Consider the following 26,027-nt stretch of genomic DNA (forward strand, 5'->3'; position numbering starts at 1 on the left):
GTTATTGGACCGTCTGAAAACCGAGCTGCAAGAAAAACGCCAGCGATTGTACCGCAAAAAAGTCCTTCTCCATCATGACAATGCACCAGCACACACCTCAGCAGTTGTGGTCGCAAAATTAATGGAAATAGGATTCCAACACGTTTCACATCCCCCCCCACACTCCCCCTATTCTCCAGACTTGGCTCCCTCGGACTACTGTTTGTTACTCAATTTGAGGAAATTGCTGGTGGGACAAAGATTTTATTCAGACGAGGAGATGATTGCAGCAACTAATAGCTATTTTGCAGACTTGGTCAATTCCTATTATTCGGAAGGGATCAACAAATTAGAACATCGTTGGACGAAGTGTATAAGCCTAAAAGGAGACTATGTCGAAAAATAAGAATGGTTTATCCCAAAAACGTACGTAGTTTTTATTTTTGCACGGTCTTCTCAAACACCCTTTGTATTATCAGTTTCTTTTATTTGAAAACAGCAGTTGAGGTAAACATCCCAAATATGAGGACATACCTCCTCAATAAATATTATAAATAGTTATTTGCTCTCACTGCGTATACTTTTCGTGCTGAATCCAAGCACAGTGTACGCGCCATGACACACGTTACTTCTATGACTTAGGTACAGTCGCAATCCCCATAAAACAGAAGATAGGAAAAGATTGCCCATGAGAGCTGATAGTAGTTACCTGCACTAAAACACACTCAACACACTCAGAATCATTGCCTCAGTGACGCCATAAGCTCTCTCGCATATGCCAAAATAAGGCACACCGATTAGCAAAGAACTCACTTAGTGACCATGCCACTATGCTCTTAGCAAATGGAAGCGTCAAAACACATAATCTATAGATTGATGCCAGACTAGACAGCTACTGTTTTCTATGGTAGTCTGAATAAGCTTGGATCGATTCTGATGAACTCGGTTGTTTACGCTACTGACGGGGCGCGGTGTGTGTGCGTCCATTCTGCTGGAACTGCCAGTGGGCGCCTATGACCGCATGCTGCTCCAGTTAATTTTTTGACCATTCTGCTTTTATCACTTTCTTTATTGCCGTGTTGTCAGCTCTGTTCTGTATTTCTTCTGTTGAAGAGGAGCTAGCTGAATTAATCGTGACTAAGTCCTCTGACAGCATCAAGACTATCACATTCTTTTCCAGCAACATTACACTGAGGTACTGCTCCTTTCTTGTTGCAGCGATCCATCTCGTTTACTTAGGTCTTGCTGTAAGGCGTCAACAGTGTCCTAATGAAAGCAAACCCTCGCTAAGGTATCGGTAACGCACACCTAATCTTAAGGGTAGAAATACAACATTGCTGCTTGTCACAAAACTGTGTTCCTTCATCACTCTGTTTGCTACTGCGCACATTGCTGAATGGCACACTCAGAATTATTCCAATCGAGTGGTCGTTTCAAGCTTTATGTCTGTACCTGTAGTTTTACTGATCATTGGCTACTTTTCATGAATTTAGAATAAATACGGCTACTGTAGACACCGTGAGCCGCCGACACCACCACAGATTGTACCACATCCCCAGCCAAATGGTGAATACCGTGGGTAAAGTCTGATGAGTCACACTACTTCACAGTCATGGCCGTCGCAATAGGTTAAGCAACAGAGTTTTGTATAACTGCCTATTCACGTTTTAAGCAAATTAGTTAAAAACAGTTTGAGGGAAAGTAGGTTTTAGATGCCATGAGTAAAAACAAACTAATTATTTGTAATGAAAACGTTTGATACTTGGTTCCTTCAATTGCCAATTACGCCTTTTCCGTACTTGTATCTATCTCTTATTGTTAGTTTACCCCCTGTTTATTGTGAGTCACTTGAGCCTCCATTGATGCGATCCCCGACTGCGAATTTTGCAGTCACTGGTACTCAGCATGCTCTCATTTGGCCAGCTGGCCCTTTAACCACCTCAACCCTGGGACTGTATTATGACGCCCTGGTGACAGAGCACTTCGGCTCAGCTGGTCACTGCCACTGTGACCACCACTGCTTTGGTTCCAAGCACGTGGCTGCTGCATCGACTCCGACGGCTTCACAAAGTGTGTGCAAAAAGACATTATATTACCAGAAACTTCCAGTTATGAATGACTCATGTGACACCAATTGATAATGATATTGTACAGTAAAAACACAAACTTGGACCCCCTGACCCTATAGCCTATCTCATGATAAATTTTTTAAAATGGGAATTCAACAATCCATTAGTTTTAATACCCCCTTTTTAAATAAAAAACACTAAATGTCGGTCACCTACCACGTACTTCAAAAGAAAAACTTTTTGTGTATTGGTCATTGAGAGTGATTAGTGTCAACCATTGTAACAATCACAGGTCCGTAACCAGCTCTCATGGAAGGGGAAGGAATTGTACATGCTAACAGGTAATAATGGTAAAAATTTTATTCTACTCTACTTCCATTATTATAGCTTAGCATCAGACAGTGGCATGAACAGTAACGTAAACTATTCCACAGTACCTGTGGCTCGCTGCTAAATTAATACGCTGAGCTAGGAGCGCCACCACAGTCTTGCTGAGTGAGAGGTGGCAACTTTCTGCCACAAACTCGCCAATGGCAGGACCGGGTGTCGTCATGTGAGGTACACGAGAGTGCCAGGGAGGTAGCGGCCACAACAGTGGGTCGCTCTCTTGCCTTCCAGCTTCTTTACCCTTCGGACGTGGGCTCTTTCTGTACCATGTGCGGTTCACTCTGCGGCCACAGCCAATTTTCATGAACGTTGTAGGTGTTACTGGTAGTTCTTGGGAATAAAACCATTTTTTTCCCTGAATGCTGGAATTTATCATTTTACGTGTAGGGAAAACACCTCGGCTGCCAACCTGATACAATCCCGACATGTACACATCCTCCTTGCTCCGTCTGTCACTTGTTATTTTGCTGTCTAGGTAGTAGAATTCCTTAACTTCATCTACTTTGTGACCATCAGTCCTGATGTTAAGTTTCTCGCTGTTCTCATTTCTGCTACTTCTCATTACTTTCATCTTTTTTTGGTTTACTCTCAGTCCATATTCTGTACTCATAAGACTGTTCATTCCATTCAGCAGACCTTGTTATTCTTCTTCACTTTCACTCAGGGTAGCAATGTCGTCAGTGCATCATATCATTGATATGCTTTCACCTCTGAAACCTTTCTTTTATTTCAATCAATGCTTCTTTGATGTACAGACTGAACAGTGGGGGCGAAAGATGCCATCTCTGTCTTACACCCTTTCTTATCCCAGCTCTTCGTTCTTGGTCATCCACTCTTATTATTTCCTATTGACTCTTATACATAGTGTATATTACCCGTTTCTCCTTATAACTTATCCTTATTTTTCTCAGAATTTCGAACATCTTGCACCAACTTACATGGTCGAACACTTTTTCCGGGTCAACAAATCCTATGAACATGTCTCGATTTTTCTTTTGCCTTACTTCCACTATCAACTGCAAAATCAGTATTGCCTCTCGGCTACCTTTACCTTTCCTAAAGCCAAAATAATAGTCATCTACTACATTCTCAATTTTCTTTTCCATTCTTCGGTATATTATTCTTTTTAGCAACTAGGATGCATGAGCTGTTAAGTTGATTGTACGAGAATTCTCACACTTGTCAGCTCTTGCAGTCTTCGGACTGTGTGGATGACATTTTTAGAAAAGTCAGATGGTACCTCGGCAGACTCATACATTCTACAAACCAACATGAGTAGTTGTTATGTTGCCACTTCCTCCAATGTTTTTAGACATTCTGATGGAATGTTATTTATCTCTTCTGCCTTATTTGATCTCAAGCCTTCCAAAGCTCTCTTAAATTCTGATTCTGATACTGGATCCCCTATCTCTTCTTTATCAACTAACTGGAGTCTTCTTCCATTACATAACACAAATCTTTCCCCTCATAGAGGCCTTCAATGTACTCTTTCCACCTATCTGCTCTCTCCTCTGCACTGAACAGTAAAATTCCCATTGCACTCTTAATGTAACCACCCTCGCTTTTAAATTCACTGAAGTTTATTTGACTTACCTGTATGCTGAGCCAGTCTTTCTAAAAATCATTTCTTTTTCGATTTCTTCACATTTTTCATGCAGCCATTTCGTTGTAGCTTCGATGCACTTCCTATTCATTTCATCCCTCAGCGACTTGTATTTCTGTATTCCTGAATTTCCCTGAACATTTTTGTACTTTCTTCTTTCATTGATCAACTGAATTTCTTCTGTTGCTCATGGTTTCTTTGCAGTTACTTCTTTGCACCTATGTTTTTCTGTCCCACTTCTGTGAATACCCTTTTTACAAATGTCCATTCCTCTTCAACTGTACTGCCTGCTGAGCTATACCTTATTGCTATATCTACAGCCCTAGGGACCTTCAAGTGTATCTCGTCATTGCTTAGTACTTCTGTATCCCAGTTCTTTGCATGCTGATTCTTCCTGACTAATCTCTTAAACTTCTGCCAACTCTTCATCACTACGAGGTCTGTCTAAAAAGTATCCGACCTTTGATTTTCCTGTGCAAAATAGAGACAATAGTGCAGCGCCACTGTACACAGTAAAGAAAGAGACCTTTATGCATATGCATGAATTTTGTCCCCGCCTTCTGTGCGTCAGTCACTGCCTGTCAGTCACTGAGTGAAGTGCTACACAACATGTTTGTTGGACTACTGATTCTCTCCAGATGACTTAAGGTGTTGAGCAAAGACACTGCATCAAATTTTGTCAAGAGCTTGGTGATGCTCAATGCAAAACAATTCGTAAGATCCAGCAGGTGTTTGGAGGCTATGCAATAGGTGTAGCACAAATGAAAGAGAGGTTCAACTGATTCAAAAATGGCCGCACATCAGCGGAGGGTGACCAGCATTCTGGCGGGCCCCAAACTGCTCAGAGTGCAGTTGTTGTAGAGAGGGTGCAAAATTTGGTGATAGCAGATCATCATTTGACCATGCAGGAGATTGCCCAAGATGTTGAAGTGAGTAAAGATTCTGTATATGCAATATTATGTGTGATGATTTGAACATGCACTGAGTGGCTGCGAAATTTGTGCCCAAGTTGTTGTCGCTGGAACAAAAAGACATCCATTTTGATGTTGCACAGGTCTTTCTGGACACCACCAACACTGATCCTGGGTTTCTGAAAACTGGAGATGAGTCATGGGTGTACAGGTACAACCCAGAATCAGAAAGACAGTCATCGCAATGGAAGCATCCCGAGTCTCCAAGACTGAAGAAAGTGCGGGAGGTGTGAAGCAAAATCAAGGTGAAGCTGACTATCTTCTTTGATGTCCGTGGAGTTGTGCATCACGAATATGCACTGGAAGGACAAACAGTGACAAAGGAGTACTATCAGGAAGTTCTCCAGCAACTCCTTGATGCAGTTTGGCGCAAAAGACCAGACATGTGAATGGTGAAAAACTGGCAAGTGCATCATGACAACGTCCCTGTGCAACTGAACTTGGGCTCATTTACTACCTATTTTTCACGTAGCTCATTTGTTTGGTAGTGAACGGTTGCATTTGCGGCTCTACTATTGAGTCATATATTGGCTAGCTTTTGAACAGCAGTGAAACGAACTATACACGTTCAGATTGAAACTTATTTATTCAAAGAAACACTTTAACTTTGTGGTCATGTATTTTTATGTTCACAAATAAATTTGATCTGTACAAATAATAATCGGTGCGATTGGTAGACTGTTTGTCTCACACCCACACACTTGTTGCTTCACATACACTGGCGTCCATGCTTGCACTCACGGCACTTGGCGGCTCCCAACTTGCCACCACAACGGACAACGAACAAAGAGCCCGATTTTCCCGCTCATATCCACAGTCCTGAGTCAGGTCACATGACACCACAGTAGTCAAAATAATCGCTAAACATGGCCACAATTCATTTACAATATTTTATAATATTTAAATAAATCTAAATACATTATATAATTTTACAAATTATCACCACACTTATATAATTCGTTGCAATTAAAAGAAAACCAAAACACTATGCAACGGAACTACAATGCCCATCAAAAAACAAAACAAGTATTTTCCAGTCTATTTTGCTCAGCATATTATCTCTGCTGCTGTGCTTTAAATTTTAAATTATGAACTACTTGAAAGAGCTCCATATTATCCCCTCTTACCTTACATACCCCCCACTTCATGGAGACATTACTAAGGTAATGGCAACATGAAGTAGCACCAAACAGAGCCAACCCATATTACTTTATATATTAAACATTTTAATTATAACTATAATGGCACCAAAACATATAGAGTAGTGTTATAGTGGTGAGTTAATCAGTGTAATTACTGTCATTAGAAAACATACAAACATTATCCAACAATGTATCCAATTATACAATTAGATAGTCTCCTATTGAGTCTGATTGGGCTGGCAAAACGCAAAGAAATTTATATTAGCATATATAAATGCCCATGTTAGTCTATATGTAGGTTGCACACTCATTGCACATTAACACTTCCACTTTTTACGCAGTTGTTTCTGTAGTTGCATGAGGTTGTTGTAACCCGATCTTTGTGTTCACAGCTTCATGCATTGGAATGCAGGCTTTCCAAACGTGTCAGCCAGCAGCACTGTGCTTCCTCTCATTAGCCAAGCCATCCTACCAAAATTTAACCAAATCCTCATAAATCTTGCCTAGACATGCAAACCCACATTTCCCAGGAGTCAGGCTATCCAAACCCTGCCTGGAACATCCTGTGTTCACTGATCAGCTTTTATTGAGGTTTATACAAATGACAGACATACACACAAATCAAACACACATGGCATTCTTATATGTATTCTATTTCACCCTTCAAATGTTCCCAGATCAGGAGCTCCGACATTTCTACCCCCCCCCCCCCCCCCCCCCGCACCAAGAGAATTTATTCCCAGATGCAGATTCTTATATTTTTTAAGCACCCATACAGCTATATCACTGTACATAAATATGCTCAATTTTTTCCCATGAATTCCTACATAAATTTACACATAATATTTGGCAATATCTTGAAACCCATTCTTTTCTGCCATTTCTATGGCTAACTAGATAAATCATAAATGGTAAATAAACTCACCAAGGTCATAAACTTTTACAAGCATCCACTTAGCCATTAGTGTTCTTTCCCTCACTTCCCTCATGTACATCTTATAATAAGCAAGTTCATTATTTCCCATATGCCTCTACAATTTGCATATTTAGTGATTGCCCTACAATACTGTCCAAAAACAATCCTACCCCCACACACCAGTACCAACACCAGGTGCCACAGATACATTAGAAATTTTAATAGAATTTTTAATAAAATCTCAACTATTTTTTTTAACTAGACAATAGTATACATGGGACTCTCACTTCCTTACCCTTTATTCTTTCACCACATATTTTTTCAACTCCGTTACATTTCTCAGTCCAAATGGCTTTTTGGACACTGGATATACCAACCTATATGCATTAGGGTGTGGACAACCAGTTATTTCAAAGGGTCCATGATATAATTCAAATAACATTTTTATTTCACCATCAATGTCACTGGATATTTTCTTGTTCCTCACCAGCACCTATCTCCCTCCTTGAACTTTGTTGTCTTATACCTTCCTCCATGCCTCCTCTGTCTCTCATGTCCTTTCTTTAACATTTGCTGTCTGGCCATCTGCATCTTCTCTTCACTTGTCAAGCCTTGAGATGGAGGAAACTCTATATGTTCTGTTAATAGATTGTCTGGCTTGATATCTTTCATGAGCTTATAGGGTGAGAATCCTGTCGCACAACTCTTCACTGTGTTCATAAGATCCTCAAACACAGTTATATATTCGGCCCAAGTACTATGCTTTTTCCTGCAATATGTCCTACATAGCCTACCCAGTTCCCTCATATACCTCTCAGCTGGGTTTCCCACAGGGTGATACACTGAAATCCTTATACGTTTTATCCCAGATCTTTGCATAAACTTCCCCCACACACTAGATACAAATTGTGCTCCATTATCAGACAGAACATTCTCTGGCTTTATAACATTCACAAAGTAATCTTTCTCTAGCTTGTTAATTATATTCTGGCTAGTGGTCTTTTTCAGTGGATACAGCGTTACAAACTTTGAGAATACATCAACAGCTAAAAGAACATACTTTACACCCCCTCGACCTGTTGGCAGCCTCCCAAATAAATCAATAGCCAACAGTTCACCATTTCTTTTAGGAACAATATTCTGCATCTCTCCTTGTACTGCAATAGTATTATACTTTACTTTTTGACATTTGTCACAAGAAGCCAACTGTCTCTTTACTCTCCTGGCCATGTTGTTAAAACTAACATAGTCCTGCAGTATTTCCAAACATTTCTCAGCCTCATAATTCCCATGGCTAAGGTGGATATAATTGATTAATTTTTCCACATGCTCATCTGGAAAACATACCTTCCCCTCCTCTATGTCCAAATTTCTTCGTCTAAATCAAATACCCTTATAAATTCTATAATATTTAGCTATTTTTTCATGTTCTTTACTTCCAAAGTTTCGTTTGATAAACTTCAAGCTTTGGTCCCCATTCTGAAGTCTCCTCATGTCCTTACACATGGATCTGATTTCCTTCTCTTCACCCACTCCTTTCATATACAATATCTGTAGTTCTTTCTGGTCTCCATTCCCTTCATGTTCTTCTCCAATGAAAGGTAACCTTGATAAGGCATCAGCCAGATTGTTGTCTGTGCCTTTAATATATCTTATCTCATAATTAAACTGCTGCAGAAACATGGCCCATCTCATGAGTCTATTATTTAACAGCTTACAGTCTTGAAAATAGCTCAGAGCCTTATGGTCTGTGTAAACAATCACTTTCCTGCCTTCCACATATATCCTGAACTTCTGAAATCCAAAAACTATGGCTAAAAGTTCCTTCTCTGAGATACCATACAGTCATTCATGTTTGGACAGCATTCTGCCTGCAAAAGCGATTGCCCTGTGCTCGGTCTTCCCATCTACTACCCTCTCCTGAAATAGCACTGCCCCTATCCCATAATCTGAGCTGCCTGCCCCAATACAGAAAGGCAAAGACAAATCTGGATAGAACAAAATTTTGCTATTTTTTAAGCTAGTCTTGATGGCTTTAAATTCCCTGTCACACTCAGATGTCCAGTACAAGGTTACACTTTTCTTTAATAGTCTACATAAGTTAGGTGAATTCAGGCTATATACTTCCTGTAGAATGAACATAGTCCTATAAATGATTTCAATTGTTTCCTGTTTGTTGGCATCTTGCAGTCAACAATAGCCTTGATTTTCTCTTTATTGGGCAGAATGCCATCAGGAGTTAACTGATGACCGAGAAATAGTAATTTTCCTTGAAAAAAATCACACTTACTTAACTTAAGAGTCATTTGCCCTTTAGATTTAGCCTTGAATACATCCTCTAGACAGTGCTCTTGCCAATTGCTAATCGTAATCAAAATGTCGTCTACATACACTGTCAATTTTCTCATTAGTTCATCACCCAACACATGACTCAAAGCCCTTACAAAAACTGCTACAGATATTGATAAACCAAATGGCACAACTGTAAACATGTAAGTCCTGCCCTCAAATAAGAAAGCAGTGTACTTTCTGCTCTCTTCAGCCAACTGCACCTGCCAGAACCTGAAGTCAAATCAACACTTGACAGAATTTTAACATTATAAAATTTTTGCAACAGCTCATCCATGTTCTCTGGCTGATCATTTTCTTTGACTATTATTTTATTTAGCTTTCTTGCATCCAATACTATTCTTATAGACCCATCCCTCTTTTTCACCGCTACTATTGGATTACAATACTCACTCCTCCCCATTTCCAGTATGCCCCACTTCAACATCATATGTATCCTTGCCCTTACAGCCTCTCTATTAGCTATTGCTATAGGATAAGGTTTAGCCCTTATTACTTCATGTGGCAATACCCTCAAAACATAACTGAAATCTACAACTTTTCTAGGTCTGTCAGAGAACACATGCTTATGTTTACACAATAAATCTGTAAGCTGCACCTTTTGTTCCTCATTTAAATGTCCCATTTCATTTACTTTGTCATATATCTGCTTTTCAGTACACATTTCATCACCTACCTCATCTATCCTTTGTAAATGAGTAATTGTCTCACCTCCTTTTAATTCCCCCTTAAATTTTATTCTTCGTCTATTTCCACCAGCATCAAATTCTACCACTCTGTCCTTTACAAAAATGCTACAGTCATACTTGTACAAGAAGTCCATACCCAAAATTACATTCAATGCCAAACCCTTCACTACAAAGCAACTAATATCAAAACAATACTCATTACTATTAAATTCCAGTAATACTTCTCTGCTGATGGGCTTGCTACATGTCCCAGTTGCTGTCCTAATTTTGATTCCTGTAACTGGTAATTCTGTTAATCCTAAACCTTTAATTTGCTGCCAGAAAGATTCAGAGATTGCAGATAAACTTGAGCCAGGGTCTAATAATGCTATATCTGTAACTCCTCCCACATTGATATCAATTATTGGCTGTATCACCTCTATTTCTACTCTGTTCAGCCCTGGTTCCTGTAATAAATCTCTTTCTACTTCACTCCTGCTTTCCTCTTGCATAATGAAAATATCTTTACGTCTTTCTCCAAAACAAACATCAGTATCCCCTTCAAACAGATCCTTAATAGCAAACTCAACATTCTCTTCTTCACTTAATTCTTCCAATTTTCTGGCAATTTTAAATTTTATTTTACCCCATTCTTCAGGCATCAAAGCTTTATGTAATTTTGCATAGGACACCCAATCACTCAAATCATAATCAGCCTCCTCCTTACCTAGCTATCTACAATTAACATCTTTCAGGCTTGCATCATCAGTTAAGAAAACATAGGTTTCAATTTTATCTTCTGAGCAACCTACAGCAACAATCTCCATATCATTACACATTTCCATATCCACATTGAAGTCATTATCACTACCACAGTTAACACCTGCACCCAAAAGCACAGTAAAATTATCAGTAGGTAATTTACCAGCATTTTCCACATTGTCAAATACACCTCTCATATTAGCCTTTACATCACACTGAATAACCCTCTCCTCACCTTTTCCACAATTCTCCATACTATTTCCAATAGACATCTCTACCCATTCATCACACCCATTATTACTGTGAACATTGCCCCTTAATTCCATATCCACTTCTGTTCCCCCTTTTGATGAAACTACCTCTGTTTCTGATCTTTCAATGAATTTTGCTGCACACAAACCAATATTGTCCTCCTCTGCTTGTGATTTCTCTTCCCTTTTAAACATCTCATCAACGTTAAACTCACACTGTTCATTGCCCCTTTTTTCCTCTTATACCTTTCATCTGTATTTCTATAATTGTTAAAACCTCCCCATAGATTTTCATTTCCTAAGACAGCATCCATATGACATATCCCAATTTCCCTATTTTCCTTGCTGACTTTATCACTCATCCCATCAAGTCCTTGTCTGGCCCTGTTCACATAATTACCAGCCCCCCTGCGGACATTGGCTCTGAGCACTATGGGACCCAACTGCTGAGGTTATTAGTCCCCTAGAACTTAGAACTAGTTAAACCTAACTAACCTAAGGACATCACAAACATCCATGCCCGAGGCAGGATTCGAACCTGCGACCGTAGCAGTCTTGCGGTTCCAGACTGCAGCGCCTTTAACCGCACGGCCACTTCGGCTGGCCCTGCGGACATTAAGTGAGGCATCAATTAGTTTTTTGATTGCCTACCCTGTCCATTTGCATCTGGCATTCCTATTCTCATACCTTCTCTATCACTCCTCATCTGATTAAAATTGTCTCTTCTCCCCCCAAAATTTCTGTTATATCTTTGTGGCCTGCTTCTCCAATCTCTATCCTGATTATTCTGATCACTTCTAGCTTCTCTCTACCTGTTATGATTATTACTGTACTCATAATTAATAATGTTTCCCCTTTCATGATACCTTCCACTCTCCCTATGTTCCATGTATTTAGGTCTGTAACACAATGCCCTGTCCATATTATTCACAAAATTAAGAAATTCTTCCACTGAATCTATTGCACTGTGAATCAAATCCCATTGCAAATGCTCTGGTAATCTTCTCTTTAGTGTAGATATTTCTGTTAATACACCCAGTGGCCCATCCAGATGATTTAATTTATTCAGTTCTCTAACACAGAACTCTCTCATACTTTCCTTTCCACTCTTGTAACTGGGTCCATTCAAAAAATCGTTCTGCAGTAATTGTTTTGCCTGGCCCCAGTATTTGTCCAAGAACAGGTTTTCAAAGGTTTTAAAATCACAAAATTTATCATCATTTTGGTTCGCCCATATCTGAGCTCCCCCTTCCAACTGCCTCTTAACATATTTAATTTTTGCCTGCTCACTCATCCCTGTCACAAAGTTATCCTTACACACAGCTAGAAAGTCAACTGCATGGTATTTATTCTCCCCACTAAAAGTTTTTGACTGAAATTCATGCCCCATAGGATATCCCAACAATAAATTTCCATTCCCTGCTGCCACAGTATTAACCGTTTCCCTCAAGACATTTATTTCCCCTTCCAATTCCTTCTTATTGTCAGTAATCCCCTTATGGCAATCCAGCACTCCTATCTTAATGGATTCAATGTCTGCCTCTGTTTGTTTTTGAAATAATGTGCATTTCTGCTCCTGTACCTGAATCTGCCACACAAGATTACTTTGCACAGTGTCTACCTTAGCTACTAGTTCTCTTTCAACCTCATCAACTCTCTCAATAATTCCCTCTACAATTTTAACTGTGCTCTTGACTTTATCTGTAATTTGAGTGAATTTGAGATCTAGCTCATCAAATTTTTCACTGACTGTCTTTATTTTATCACTGAGCCTCAATTCCATATCCCCTATTTTCGAATCGATTTCTCCAACTTTTGCAGTTTTTATATTCCCTATTTTTGAGTCTACTTCTCCCGATTTACTTCTAAGTTTTACAAAAAATGTACTCAGGTCACTTCCTGGTATCTAGCCTATTTCTTTTGTCATGCTAGGGCTACTACAGTTACTCCTAACATCCACGGATTCGCCTTCACTTTGAGATTCACGCGTCTCATCGCTCATCGGCCATGGCTAAAGAAAGGGCAAAATTTTGCAGTGTAGCTGCTGGCTGTACTTATCTTTTATATCCTCGTGTGATGCGACGTCTGCAGTGAGCTCCGCAGCACAGCTATGCAATGAATCGTAGTCGGCGGCGTGGACACGCAGCAAACTCGATCAGGAGCGAGAACACATTGCGTGGGCCCCTGGCAGCATGTAATTGTGTTGGTTGGTGGCACAGACGATGGCGTTGATCATCGGCAGCATGTGGATACATCAGCTTTGACTGCTTTACACGTCGCAACACATAGACACGGCACGGACGACAGTTTTTTCCCGTGGCAACATTGGCAACATGTGGACACGGCACGGACGACTGTTTTACCCACGGCAACACATGGACACAGCACGAATGGAGGTTTTACCCATGGCAACACATGATCGACTCATCAGACTGTGTAAATGACTGCCTCGCAATCTTGGTGGCCTTATATCGGCGTAACCAAAGGGCAGCACGTATCTTGTCCAGCACAAACACTCCGGTATTGCTAATGCAGCGATTTAGCTCAGAGCCCCCACACTGACTGTTCAAAAGCCTAACCATCAGACAGACACCCGATTCCGAAACACTACAGATAGAGATGAAAGTCCTATCCTGGACGAACCCCCAATTGCAACTGAACTCGGGCTCGTTTACTACCTATCTTTCACGTGGCTCATTTGCAAAGGGGTTTGGTAGTGAACAGTTGAATTTGTGCCCCTACTATTGAGTCATATATTGGCTAGCTTTTGAACAGCAGTGAAACGAACTATACACATTCAGATTGAAACTTATTTATTCAAAGAAACACTTTAACTTTGTGGCCATGTATTTTTATGTTCACAAATAAATTTGATCTGTACAAATAATAATCGGTGCGATTGGTAGACTGTTTGTCTCACACCCACACACTTGTTGCTTCACATACACTGGCGTCCATGCTTGCACTCACGGCACTTGGGGCTCCCAACTTGCCACCACAACGGACAACGAACAAAGACCCCGATTTTCCCGCTCATATCCACAGTCCTGAGTCGGGTCACATGACACCACAGTAGTCAAAATAATCGCTAAACATGGCCACAATTCATTTACAATATTTTATAATATTTAAATAAATCTAAATACATTATATAATTTTACAAATTATCACCACACTTATATAATTCGTTGCAATTAAAAGAAAACCAAAACACTATGCAACGGAACTAGAATGCCCATCAAAACACAAAACAAGTATTTTCCAGTCTATTTTGCCCAGCATATTATCTCTGCCGCTGTGCTTTAAATTTTAAATTATGAACTACTTGAAAGAGCTCCGTATTATCCCCTGTTACCTTACATGTACAACCCAGAATCAGAAACACAGTCGTCGCAATGGAAGCATCCCGAGTCTCCAAGGCTGAAGAAAGTGCGGCAGGTGCGAAGCAAAATCAAGGTGAAGCTGACTGTCTTTGCAGTAGCCACCAGAAAGATCGCGGGAGGCGCACTTCGGCACGGCGCGTCACAGACGGTAGTTGCCACAAGTAGAGTCCCGTCCACCAGAGGGCACGCGAGAATTCAGCCGTGACCTCTGCCGGCGGAACAACAACAACTCAGGCAGCACGGGCCGTGCCCAGTCAGTTCACATCGGGCATGACTTGGAGGCAGTTCCCGGTCTACAATATATGAAGTGCGACGGAAAACGTGAACCGTGTTACTACATAATTTGCAACGAGTAGGGTCGTTCTTTCGCGTGTTGCGTCGTTGTTCCGGTTTTGCAGCTTATCCACGGCATGGAGGATTTAGTGCGGGTTTCAGTTGAGCAGCAGACGGAGCTCATGGCAACCATGAAACAAGTGCTTCCAGCATTGCTCTCCACACAGTCTGCTCCAGCGCCATTCCCTCCTCCCTTTCCCCCCGCATGACGAGACGGTGGAGGATTGGGACGCATATGAACATCGCCCGTCAGCAGCATTTCCAGGCGTTTCATGTTGTCTTGGATATCTCCCTCGCTGTATCAAGTTTTGTGGCAGCTAGCGCCATTGCAGGAACCCTCGTCCTTGTCTTTTGACGTGTTGTGATCATTGCTGTCTTCATATTATCACCGCCGCACGCATGTTGTGGCGGCTAGGGTCGAGTTATATCAATGCAAGGAACAGCCCCATCAGTCTTACTGGGCGTGGGCCGCTACCCTGCACGGTGTTAGTCGCAAGTGTCATTTTGTCATGGAGCAGTCACGAGAGTCGTATACCCACGTTATGGTGCGCAACGCCATTGTTCGTTCGGCCCCTGATACGGAGGTCCGGCAACGGGCCCTGCAGTTAGAAGACCCTTCCCTTGAGCAAGTCCTGTCCATTGCTCAATCGTATGAAGTCTCTCACGCCGCAGGTCAACAGTTGGGAGTGTGGTGCGACGTCGCGGCTGTTCAGGGCGGCGCGGCCGCGTCCACTGCGTCCAGGGTGGACGACGTGCGTGCGGTACAATCCGGCCATTACGGCTGCTCCTGCACGGCGCGTAAACAGATTTCTGGCTGTTGGCCCCTGTTACCATCCTGTGAGTTGTGCTATACACATCATGATTGGTCAGAGTGCCCCGAGCGTTGGGCCGTTTGTCGCAGATGTAATAAAAAAGGACACATTGCTAAAGTTTGCCGCTCAGCCTCAAAAGAATCGAAGGAAGCAGGTACAGAGGACATGGACGTTGACATTCAGGAAGTTTCATCGGGCCAGGCTCCTGACGCATCAGCACACAAACTCTTTATCGAGGTGTCGGTTCGGTCGAGCCGATTACAACTGCTAGTAGATACGGGCGTGACCGTTTCTTTGTTGAATACACAAACTTACTCTGACCTTGGGTCACCCCCGTTGGCGCCAGTTTACCGGCGTCTACGCGGTTATGGTAAACAGTTCATTCCCCTACTGGGTCAATTCACTACCGATGTGACTTACAACCAGTCACTTGGCCTCTTACTTTTATTGTTGTCAGTGATGCTAGTTCCGCTAACCTTCTTGGCTTGGATGTCTTTCAAGCTTTCGGTTTTTCTATCGCTGACACCATACAGTTGGTCTCCGAAGATGTTCCCTGACAATCATTGGAATCTTTGATCTCTGACTTTCCGGATACCTTTGAGGAGCGCCTGGGGTGCGTTTCAGACTTTGAAGCCCACTTAATGTTGAAGGCGTCAGCTCGCCCGCGTTTTCTATGCGCGAGGCAGATCCCCTTGGCTCTCCGCCCTCACGTAAAAGAAGAGCTGGACCGGCTGAGAGCCCTAGAGGTCGTTCTTCCCGTTTCTTCTAGTGAGTGGGCTTCACCCCTCGTTATTGTCAGGAAACCCTCGGGAAAATTACATCTTTGTGGCGATTTCAAGGCCACCATTAATTCCCAATTGGTGGTGGACACCTATCCTTTGCCTCGTGCTGATGAATTGTTCTCCGCCGTGGCGGGAGGCCAATATTTTTCGAAAATCGATCTTTCGGAGGCTTATCATCAGACACCACTTGATGAGGACTCCAAGCGGCTGGCGGTCGTCAACACCCCGTTTGGCCTTTACCAATACCAGCGGTTGGCCTTCGGAGTATCCAGTGCCCCGGTGATATTCCAGCATTATCTTGAGCACGTCATATCGACAGTCCCTCATTGTATCAATTACCTGGACGACATAATTGTCACAGGCCACAGGATGAAGGAACACTTGCACAACTTTCGCACCCTCTTTCTCAAATTCAGGTCCGTGGGCTAGCGTTGCAACTTGTGTAAGTCAAACTTCTTCCAACCATCCATTGAGTATGTGGGCTACACAATCTCTCGGCACGGCGTCCAGCCACTAGGAAGTTTGGTCCAAGGTATCGTCGACCTTCCGTGGCCCGCTTCACTGAAGGAGTTACAAGCTTTTTTAGGCAAGATTGCCTATTACCACTGGTTCATTCCCAGGGCTCCCACCATAGCCTGCCCCCTGTACTGCCTTCTGCGCAAGGGTGTTCCTTTTGATTGGTCGCCTGCATACGAGCGAGCGTTCACCTCGTTGAAGGACCTCCTCACGTCAGCGCCTTGTCTGGCTGCTTTTGACCCCAATAAGCCGTTGGTCCTGGCTACAAATGCTTCGCAGTATGGAGTGGGGGCAGTCCTGGCCCATCGCAACGCGGATGGCTCCGAGCAGCCACTGGCGTTTGCATCTAAATCTCTTAGTCCCACGCAGATCCATTACTCCCAGGTGGAAAAAGAGGCTTTGACCATTGTCTACACTGTTACCTAGTTTCACCCTTTCTTGTATGGCACGAAGTTTCAGTTAATCACTCACCATAAGCCATTAGTATCGTTATTTGGCCCTGCCTCTCAGATTTCGGATAGGGCAGCCCACAGACTGCAGCGCTGGGCCTTGTTACTCTCTAAGTACCATTATCACATTCATTTTCGCCCTACCGGACAGCACGCCAACACCGACGCTCTTTCCCGTCTTCCGGTGGGTCCGGATCCTAAGTTCAATCGGGAGGAGATTATGTGTTTTCATTTGGATGTGGCGTCCTGCCAAGCAGTTGATGGCTTCCCAATCACTAGTTCTAGAGTCGCCAGGGAAACGGCAGCTGACCCGGTTCTCCGGCAAGTGGTTCTCCTCATTCAGCAGGGATGGTCATCCCAACCTCCAGGCTGGGCCTCAGACCCTCTTCGTAATTATTTTGTTCTACGAGACCACCTCTCTGTCTTGGAAGGAGTTCTCCTTCTGGCTACCGATGATACAGCTCCTCGCATGGTTGTTCCTGCAAGTTTGCAAAGGGAAGTCCTCAAGTTATTACATGAGGGGCACTGGAGTGTTACCCATACTAAAACCTTGGGTCACAGACATGTGCACTGGCCCGGTATTGACAGAGAAATTGAGGACTTGGTGGCCGCCTGTTCCCAGTGTGCGAGCCAACAGGCATCTCCCAAGTCAGCGTTCTCTTCATGGCCGCCTGCAACCCAGGCATGGGAATGTGTGCACATCGATTTTGCGGGCCCGTTTCTCAATGACTTTTGGCTCATTGTCATTGATGCTTATTCCTGATTCCCATATGTGGTTCACTGCTCCTCAACCACTTCAGAAGTTGCAATCCAGGCACTCGCAAAAATCTTTTCTGGGGAAGGTCTGCCAGTCACCCTGGTCTCGGACAATGGACCTCAGTTTATTTTGCACACCTCCCAGGATTTTTGAAGGCGCTTCGGTATTCAGCACGTTTGCTCTCCCCCCTTTCATCCACAATCGAATGGGGAAGCCGAGTGCATGGTGCGCACATTTAAGACACAGATGAAAAAGTATGTGCATGAATTTCCTGCGGAGGAGGCGTTGACGTTTTTCCTGATGGCATACTGGACCACACCAATGGGAGAACGCAGCCCCACAGAGCTCCTCTACGGGCGCCAACCTAGGACTCTGCTACACCTCCTCTGGCTTGGTCCTCACCAGTCTTCGCAAAACGGAGTACCTGGCTTTCCGACGGGTATGTCGGTCTGGGCACGTGGGTTTGGTCGCATTCCACGTTGGATACTGGCGGTGGTCCTGCGCCGAAATGGCCGCCGGCTCTATACCTTGCAGGCGGGGGACCGAGAGGTACGTCGTCACCAAAATCAGCTACGTCCACGTTTGGGCACCCACACTCCGACCCCTCGGGCACCGGCTTCCCCATTGCCGGCACCCGTGTTGGTTTCTCAGGGGACACTACCACCCCTCCCCCCCCCGTGATTCCGCCGCACTGCGATTGTTCTCAGCCTTGGCAGCCTCCAGTAGCTCCAGCACCAGCTTTGCCATCGTTAGAGATGCCCCAGCGAGAGCCAGCCCCCCTCGCAGGCCCGGTTTCTCAGGAGGCTGGTTCACCTGTAGTCGTCCCTTCCCCATTGTCCCCGCCACTGGGTCTTGCCCCTCCCGAGGTTGACCAGGATTCGGAGTTTGACGGCTTGTCTCCCGTTCTGTCCTGGGCTCTGGTGGTGGGATGACGAGGCCCTCTTCGTGTGGGTCACTTCCAGCCGTATTCGAAGGTTCCGGCTCGAGGGTTGGCAGATCCCCTCGACTCCAGCCTTCCGATGGACATGGAGGTCATCGCTCCTGCACGACACTCCACCTTCCGATGCAATGGATCACGGTGGCTTCACCCCCCGAAGGAGAAGGAGTGCAGTATCCACCAGAAAGATCGCGGGAGGTGCACTTCAGCATGGCGCGTCATGGATGGTAGTTGCCACAAGTAGAGTCCCGTCCACCACAGGGCACACGAGAATTCGGCCGTGACCTCTGCCGGCAGAACAACAACAACTCAGGCAGCATAGGTTGTGCCCAGTCAGTTCACATCAGGCATGCCTAGGAGGCAGTTCCCGGTCTACACTATATGAAGTGCACCAGAAAATGTGAACCGTGTTACTACAGTCTTCTTTGATGTCCGTGGAATTGTGCATCACGAATATGCACTGGAAGGACAAATAGTGACAAAGGAGTACTATCAGGATGTTCTCCAGCAACTCCTTGATGCAATTTGGCGCAAAATACCAGACACGTGGATGGCGAAAAACTGGCAAGTGCATCATGACAACGTCCCCAGACATTCATCCCACTTGATCCAAAATTTCTTGGCCAAACATGGAATTACAGCCGTTCACCAACCTCCCTACTCTCCAGACATGATATCTTGTGACTTCTGGTTGTTATCAAAATTGAAGACACCACTGAAAGGATCCTGTTTTGAGAGTAGAGAAGAGATAATGTGGAACACGAGGGAGCTGAACACCATTCCAAAAGAAGACTCCCAGATGTGTTTCTGGCAGTAGAAGGATCGGTGGGCTAAGTGTGTGCAAGCACAAGGGGCCTACTTTGAAGGGGATTAGGGTCACAACCGTGTCAGGTATTTGAAATATTTTTTCTGGCCAAAGGTCAGACACTTTTTAGACAGGCCTCATACATCTGCTCCTGGGCACGCCTTACAATCCAGTATCTGATTTTGGAATCTGTCTGACCATGATGTAGTCTAACTGAAATCTTCCCATATCACTCGGTCTTTTCCAAGTATACCTCCTCCTCTTGTGATTCTTGAACAGAGTGCTCACTGCTATTACTAGCTGAAATTTATTACAGAACTCAATTAGTCTTCCTTCTCTCTCTTTTCTTGTCCCAAGCCTATATTCTCCGGTAGCCTTTCCTTCTACTCCTTCTCCTACGAATGCATTCCAGACCCCCATATACATACTATATTACCCTTCCAGTATGCTCATACACTTTCTCTATCTCTTCATCTTCAGCTTGCAACGTTGGCATGTATACCTGAACTATTGTTGTCGGTGTTGGTCTACTGTTGAATCTGATAAGAACAACCCTATCACTGAACTGTTAACAGTAGCACACTCTCTTCCCTACCTTTCCATTCATAATCAATCCTACTCCTGTTATACCATTTTCCGCTGCTGTTGATTTTACACTATACTCATATGACCAGAAATCCTTCTCTTCTTTCCATTTCACTTCACTAACCTCTACTATAACTGGACTGTCTTTGCATTTCCCTTTTCAAATTTTCTAGCTTCCCTACCATGTTCAATCTTCTGACATTTCATGTCCCAATTCATAGAACGTTATCTTTTTGTTGGTTATTCTTGCTTTTTCTCATGATCACTTCCCCCTTGGCAGTCCCTTCCTGGAGATCCGAACGGGGGACTATTCCAGAATCCTTTGCCAATGGAGAGATTGTATGACACTTTTTCAATTACAGGCCACATGTCCTGTAGCTACACGTACATAAGTTCCCCAGTCATACTGTAATCGTCAGTGGAGACTTTAATAATCCAACAATTAATTGGGAAAATTAGTTTTGTTAGCAGTGGGTGTGATAAGAATCCTGTGAAACTTTACTAAATGCCTTCTCTGAAAACTACCGAGAACAAATAGTCATGAACCCTACTCACAATGGATCTGCATCTTCAACAACATTCTCTCTTCCACCACTATGCCGGTCTACGACGCTAAAATCACCATTTTTGAAGCATTGAAACCACTCACGACACGTTCTTTCACTAATAGCGTCCTTACCATATGTACTTGACAGCATTCGATGAGACTCAGCCGCTGTTTTATTCATCTTGAAACAAAACAGTAAGACCTCCCACAAATGACGAGAATTAGGCTCGTAAACTGACATTTTCAATCAAGAACAACTTTATGATGCAGACGCTAATCAACTAATGTTTGAATGAGGTTATGTTGACCGAGGTCCAAGCTAATTGCCTGATGTCTGCAATCTGTTTCTTTTGACCGCTACTTACCATTGTCGCCACCTATCGCCAAACAGAGGAAGCAAAGTTGCACACCTTGTACCAAAAGAGTGATCCATTCACATTCTTTTTCAAGGAAACTCTTTCAATGGACATCACGTTTCACAAGATAGATTTCAAGCCTGGTTCTGAAAAGGGAAGCACAGTTTCTCTAAAGTACCTCACAGTGTTGCTGAACCTATGTATATTTTTGTAATAAATGAAATCCGTTACTTTTTATAGCACAAGTGGTGTAATATCATTTGGGCCCTTGTATCAGGTATATGACTGAATAGAATTTACAGAGATTTTGATTTGAGTTAGAAAAAGCTACTGAAATTACAGACATGATGAAAAGAATAAACTGTGGAAAGTAATGCTGAATTTTGTACAACAAACCTAGTAAACCATTAAATATCTCAAAACAAGAATAATGAGTTTTACACCACTTGGACCCAATAGGCTCATTTTTGGACACTCCTACGTATTATTTAGGTACTGACTTCAGAATCATACTGTACCACTGGGATAAAAGTCATTATTTACTCCCCCACCACTGACAAGTTCACCACAGTGAAGAGATCTACTCTAAGGCAATTCTACATGTGAGAGAGATGTTTCCCTTCTTGCAGTTAGCACAAAGAAACAGACAATTCCCATCCACAAATCATCACGTGCAGTTGATGTTTCACAAACTGTTTTGTGTATTTTTGACAAATAAAAAAGAACCTTAGGAAAGATCAGTTAAAGAGTCACATATATAATATAACGTTAATGGTAGCATCTGGCTAGACTATAGGTATACTGTTTATAGTCCAGTCTTAATTTCTAACCTAAAAATGCTGAATGCAGCACATCCTGTGGGCAACAATACTTTACAGGAAAAAGTTATATGTCTAGCCTCCGATCCAAAGCAAGTGAGTCATCTTCAATACATAACTAGCAACCCACCACTACTGTGCACAGGTAAGTATCTATGGCCAAACGAACTGTTTATAATATATAGTGATATATACAAACCTTCCATCATGAATCAGTCTACATATCAGTGAAACCATATCAGAATAACTAAAATATTTCCTGAGATTAACTTTAAAATACAGACAGAAAGACATGGCAGAGGCTTTAATTTATAACATGTATAGATCCTGGTCAAGCTTCAATGCTCTTTGGATTTATGGTGACTGTTACTTTATTCCGTTTCCCTCTAGATACTGTCTCATCTCTACCTGATCAGCTCATATCTCTCATAATTTCCACAAGAAGTCACTCCAAATACCAGTTAAATATGGAACAGATAAATATACATATATTATACACACACATCATTACTCAGCAATGACAAATTGTTCAGACAAATCTTCCTTATAAGTCAGTCGATATATTAGTAAAAATGTACAAAATCCCTAAACAGTTCCTGAGACTAGCCCAATCATTCAGGCAGAAACCATGGCAGAGACTTCCATTTATGATGCATATAGATTGCAGTTCCTGACTATAACATGCTTTTAAAGGCAAGTAAGCCAAAGATGTCACAGTGTTCACTATTGTAGCTCATCCTCCAGCAGAGAGACTACTCCTCACATGCTGCAAAACCAGGCAAAAGAGCTCATGGTAGAGAATACTGTCATTGATATCAAGATTCTCCTGCAGTGTTAGTAGCCATCTTGGCTGACTGAGAGGCCCAAGATAAATTTTAAATTACATTCACACAAGTCAAATGAGACAAATTTTATCTATCAGCATACAGTGAACAACATTTAAAATTAACACTGTAATGACACAATGGTTACATAAGGGGATTCACTTTGCTATCTCGTCATTTTTCCCGGAATCGTGAGGATTCTGATTGCAGCAGAATTCAGTGTCTTTGAGGCCAAGTTATATGTGCCCGTTACAACTTTCAAACACATGAAAAGTGTCCACACAAACAATTTTCTCATCTGCTCTGATGCATACAGTAGTTTTCAAGAATTACTAGAAGCTGTTAGCCACTTCATGTAGAAGATGTGCTTTATTGTGCTCCACAATTTACATCATTTTAGTGAGAGGTATTATCATTTCAATGTTCATCTTTGGCATGGTAGAGGAGGTGTCACAAAACCAATTAAGTGCAAAATCTGTACCTTTTGTTCATTTATTTACTTATATTTATGTATATAAACAAACTTCTGGAATGTTTCTTTCTTATGATTGAGTAAAATCACATGCTATACAATTTGCTTCGAAAATGCATGTCCTAAATTTCAACATGTTTTCATGTTAATTGTATCAAAACTCGTGTTTGATCATAAATTGTGTATTTTCAAATTTCAAGAGACACAAAAAATGTATTTCATGCTACAGCATCTGCTGTAATCTACATTTGTGCTTGATACAATTTAGCAGTAGTATCATCATTAAAAAAATTAAATAGAAACATTTACCCCAAATTTCAGTGTGTATATATGCGGATGAATGAATGTTATGGAAGACTTTTGGCAGTTATGAGGTTCTGCGAAACATATTTTATAGTTGATTGGCATTTGTGATTTATAGTGACTGTACCACATACTGTAACTAATGTATTGTGTTGCTCTATATAAAATAAGGGAAAGGTAAGCATTCACCTGTAGCAGACCGATGTGTGGCACAGAGCCAGTAAATAATATTCTCACTAGCTTTCAAGCTCTTACTCTTTTTCCACCAAAAGTACAACCATTCATACACACAACCACACAGAGACCCAAACGGCACTCTCCCACAGCTGCGGCAAGATTGATTGTTGATTACTGAGAGCTGTAGCCTGGAACATGAAGCTGGGGAGCGGGTAGTGGAGGTGGGTATGCGCAAAGGAAGGAGGGGATAGCAGGATAGTGCGAGGATGTCTTTCAACAGATGAAGTGGCTGCAGAGGGTAGGCGTATAAGAGATATACAGAGAGGGACCATGGAGAGGGGTGGGGGAGTGAGAGTAGGAAAGTGGTGGAAGTTGGGGATGAAGATGGGGATGGGAGGGAGGGGCATAGGGAGAGGGAGGGAGGGAGGGGTGTGAGGGAGGGAAGGGGGGATAGGGAGAGGGAGGGAGGTAGGGGTGGGAGAGAGGGAGAGGGAGGGAGAGAGAGGGAGAGAGAGAGAGAACGTATGGATGGGGAGTGGTGTGGGCAATGCAGTGAGGCAGTGGGAAATGGGTTACTGGAGGTAAGGGCCAGAGGGATTGCAGAAGCACAGTACGTTCTTAGAGGAAATTGCCACTTGAGTACCTTAGAGAAGTTCATGCTAGAATGGAGTATCCAAACAGTCCACTTAGTGTAGCACCTCTTAAAGTCATTTGTGTTGTGGTGCATAGCATGTCCGGCAACTGCATGATCCAAATTTGTGATTTTCCACAGTTTGACTGTGGCCATTCACACGTGTACATAATAGGTTACTTGTCATGGTCCGCATAGAATTCTCTACAGTAAATGAGCAAAAAAATGTCATCAAGGAATCAGAACTGGAAAAGAGGTTTTAGATGTTGACTAGAAAGAAAAGATACATCCAGATGGCCCTTATATACATGGGCATATGATGATACCATGTGGGTACCCACCGCTGTATCACAGATTTGGTTATAGATCTGGTCTTCAAAAGTGAAATAATTCTGGTTCATGAGGTGGTTGGCTACGAGGATTAGGAAAGTGGTGGTGGGTTTGGTGTCAGGAGCTGTTGGAAAAGGTAGTATTCCATGGCTGCAAGGCCATCGGCATGAGAATGTTGGGGTATGAGGAAGCTGTATCACAGGTGACCAAGGAGGAGTCTGGGGGTAGCAAGACAGGAACAGTGGAAAGGTAGTGAAGGAAGTGAGCAGTGTCTTGAGTGAAGGATGGGAGGTTATTGGCAATAGTTTGAAGTGTTGGTCAACAAAGGCAGAGGTTAATTTTGTGGGGGCACTGTACCCAGCCACCATGGGAGGACACGTAGGGAGACATGCAAGGGCGGATTTCTAGAGTAGGTAAAAGGTACGAGTGGGGAGAGGTTGAGCTGCTGGTGCAAGGGGGGATATGGATTCAGTTTTGGGATGGACCTAAGGCCTTGAGGAGCTGCTGCAGGTCTTGTTGCATTTAGTTTTCTGCTATGTCCTTGGCTGTTGCCTCCACTGTGGCCGCCGTCTATGCATCGAGATAGCTTTGCCATCTCTCTGTGAAAGGGAGAAAGTGCTGTGTACATCTGGTGCCTGATGTTTTGGCAAACTGCCACACAGCAATGCCCTGTGGCTTGCTGTGGCTCAGATGCCTGCAGCTGACATTATTTGACTTCACTGTACCATCTGCTGTAGTATGGAGGGCGCCACGGTCACTGGAGAGCCGGCACTATTTTGCATCTGCGAAGCCACATGACACCAGCTATTTCTGGGTATACCTACACCGGGCAGCCTATATAGGACTGCCACTTGCATCTCTCCAGCATAGTGTGTCACCGAGTCTACTGCCGAGTAAACAATGAGTCATCAATACAGCACTACTGGACAAAGACAATGCCAGTGCACCACTGATTATGAACAAAACCAATTCCGACCCTGGAGGGCAATCAATGGTGATAAACTGTGTCCTTTCTCTTGCACTTTATTAGAATTGTTGCAAAAGAGGAACAGTTATTTTTATCACATCAAATGATCTCTTTTGTTCTCCTGGGAAGTGTCTTCTTTGTGCACG

At 43.0% G+C, this 26,027-nt stretch overlaps 1 protein-coding gene across 1 annotated transcript; it reads right to left on the minus strand.

The window, feature by feature from the left end:
• Nucleotides 1-1,890: 1,890 nt before the first annotated feature.
• LOC126195782 (uncharacterized) lies at nt 1,891-10,746 on the minus strand. The gene is made up of 2 exons (XM_049934416.1): nt 10,093-10,746; nt 1,891-2,040 (listed from the first exon to the last, which is right to left on the minus strand). The coding sequence occupies exons 1-2, from the start codon at nt 10,744-10,746 to the stop codon at nt 1,891-1,893; spliced, it is 804 nt and encodes a 267-aa protein (XP_049790373.1).
• Nucleotides 10,747-26,027: the final 15,281 nt, after the last annotated feature.

Source organism: Schistocerca nitens, chromosome 7 (assembly GCF_023898315.1).
Source record: "Schistocerca nitens isolate TAMUIC-IGC-003100 chromosome 7, iqSchNite1.1, whole genome shotgun sequence".
Classification (NCBI taxonomy): Eukaryota; Metazoa; Arthropoda; class Insecta; order Orthoptera; family Acrididae; genus Schistocerca; species Schistocerca nitens.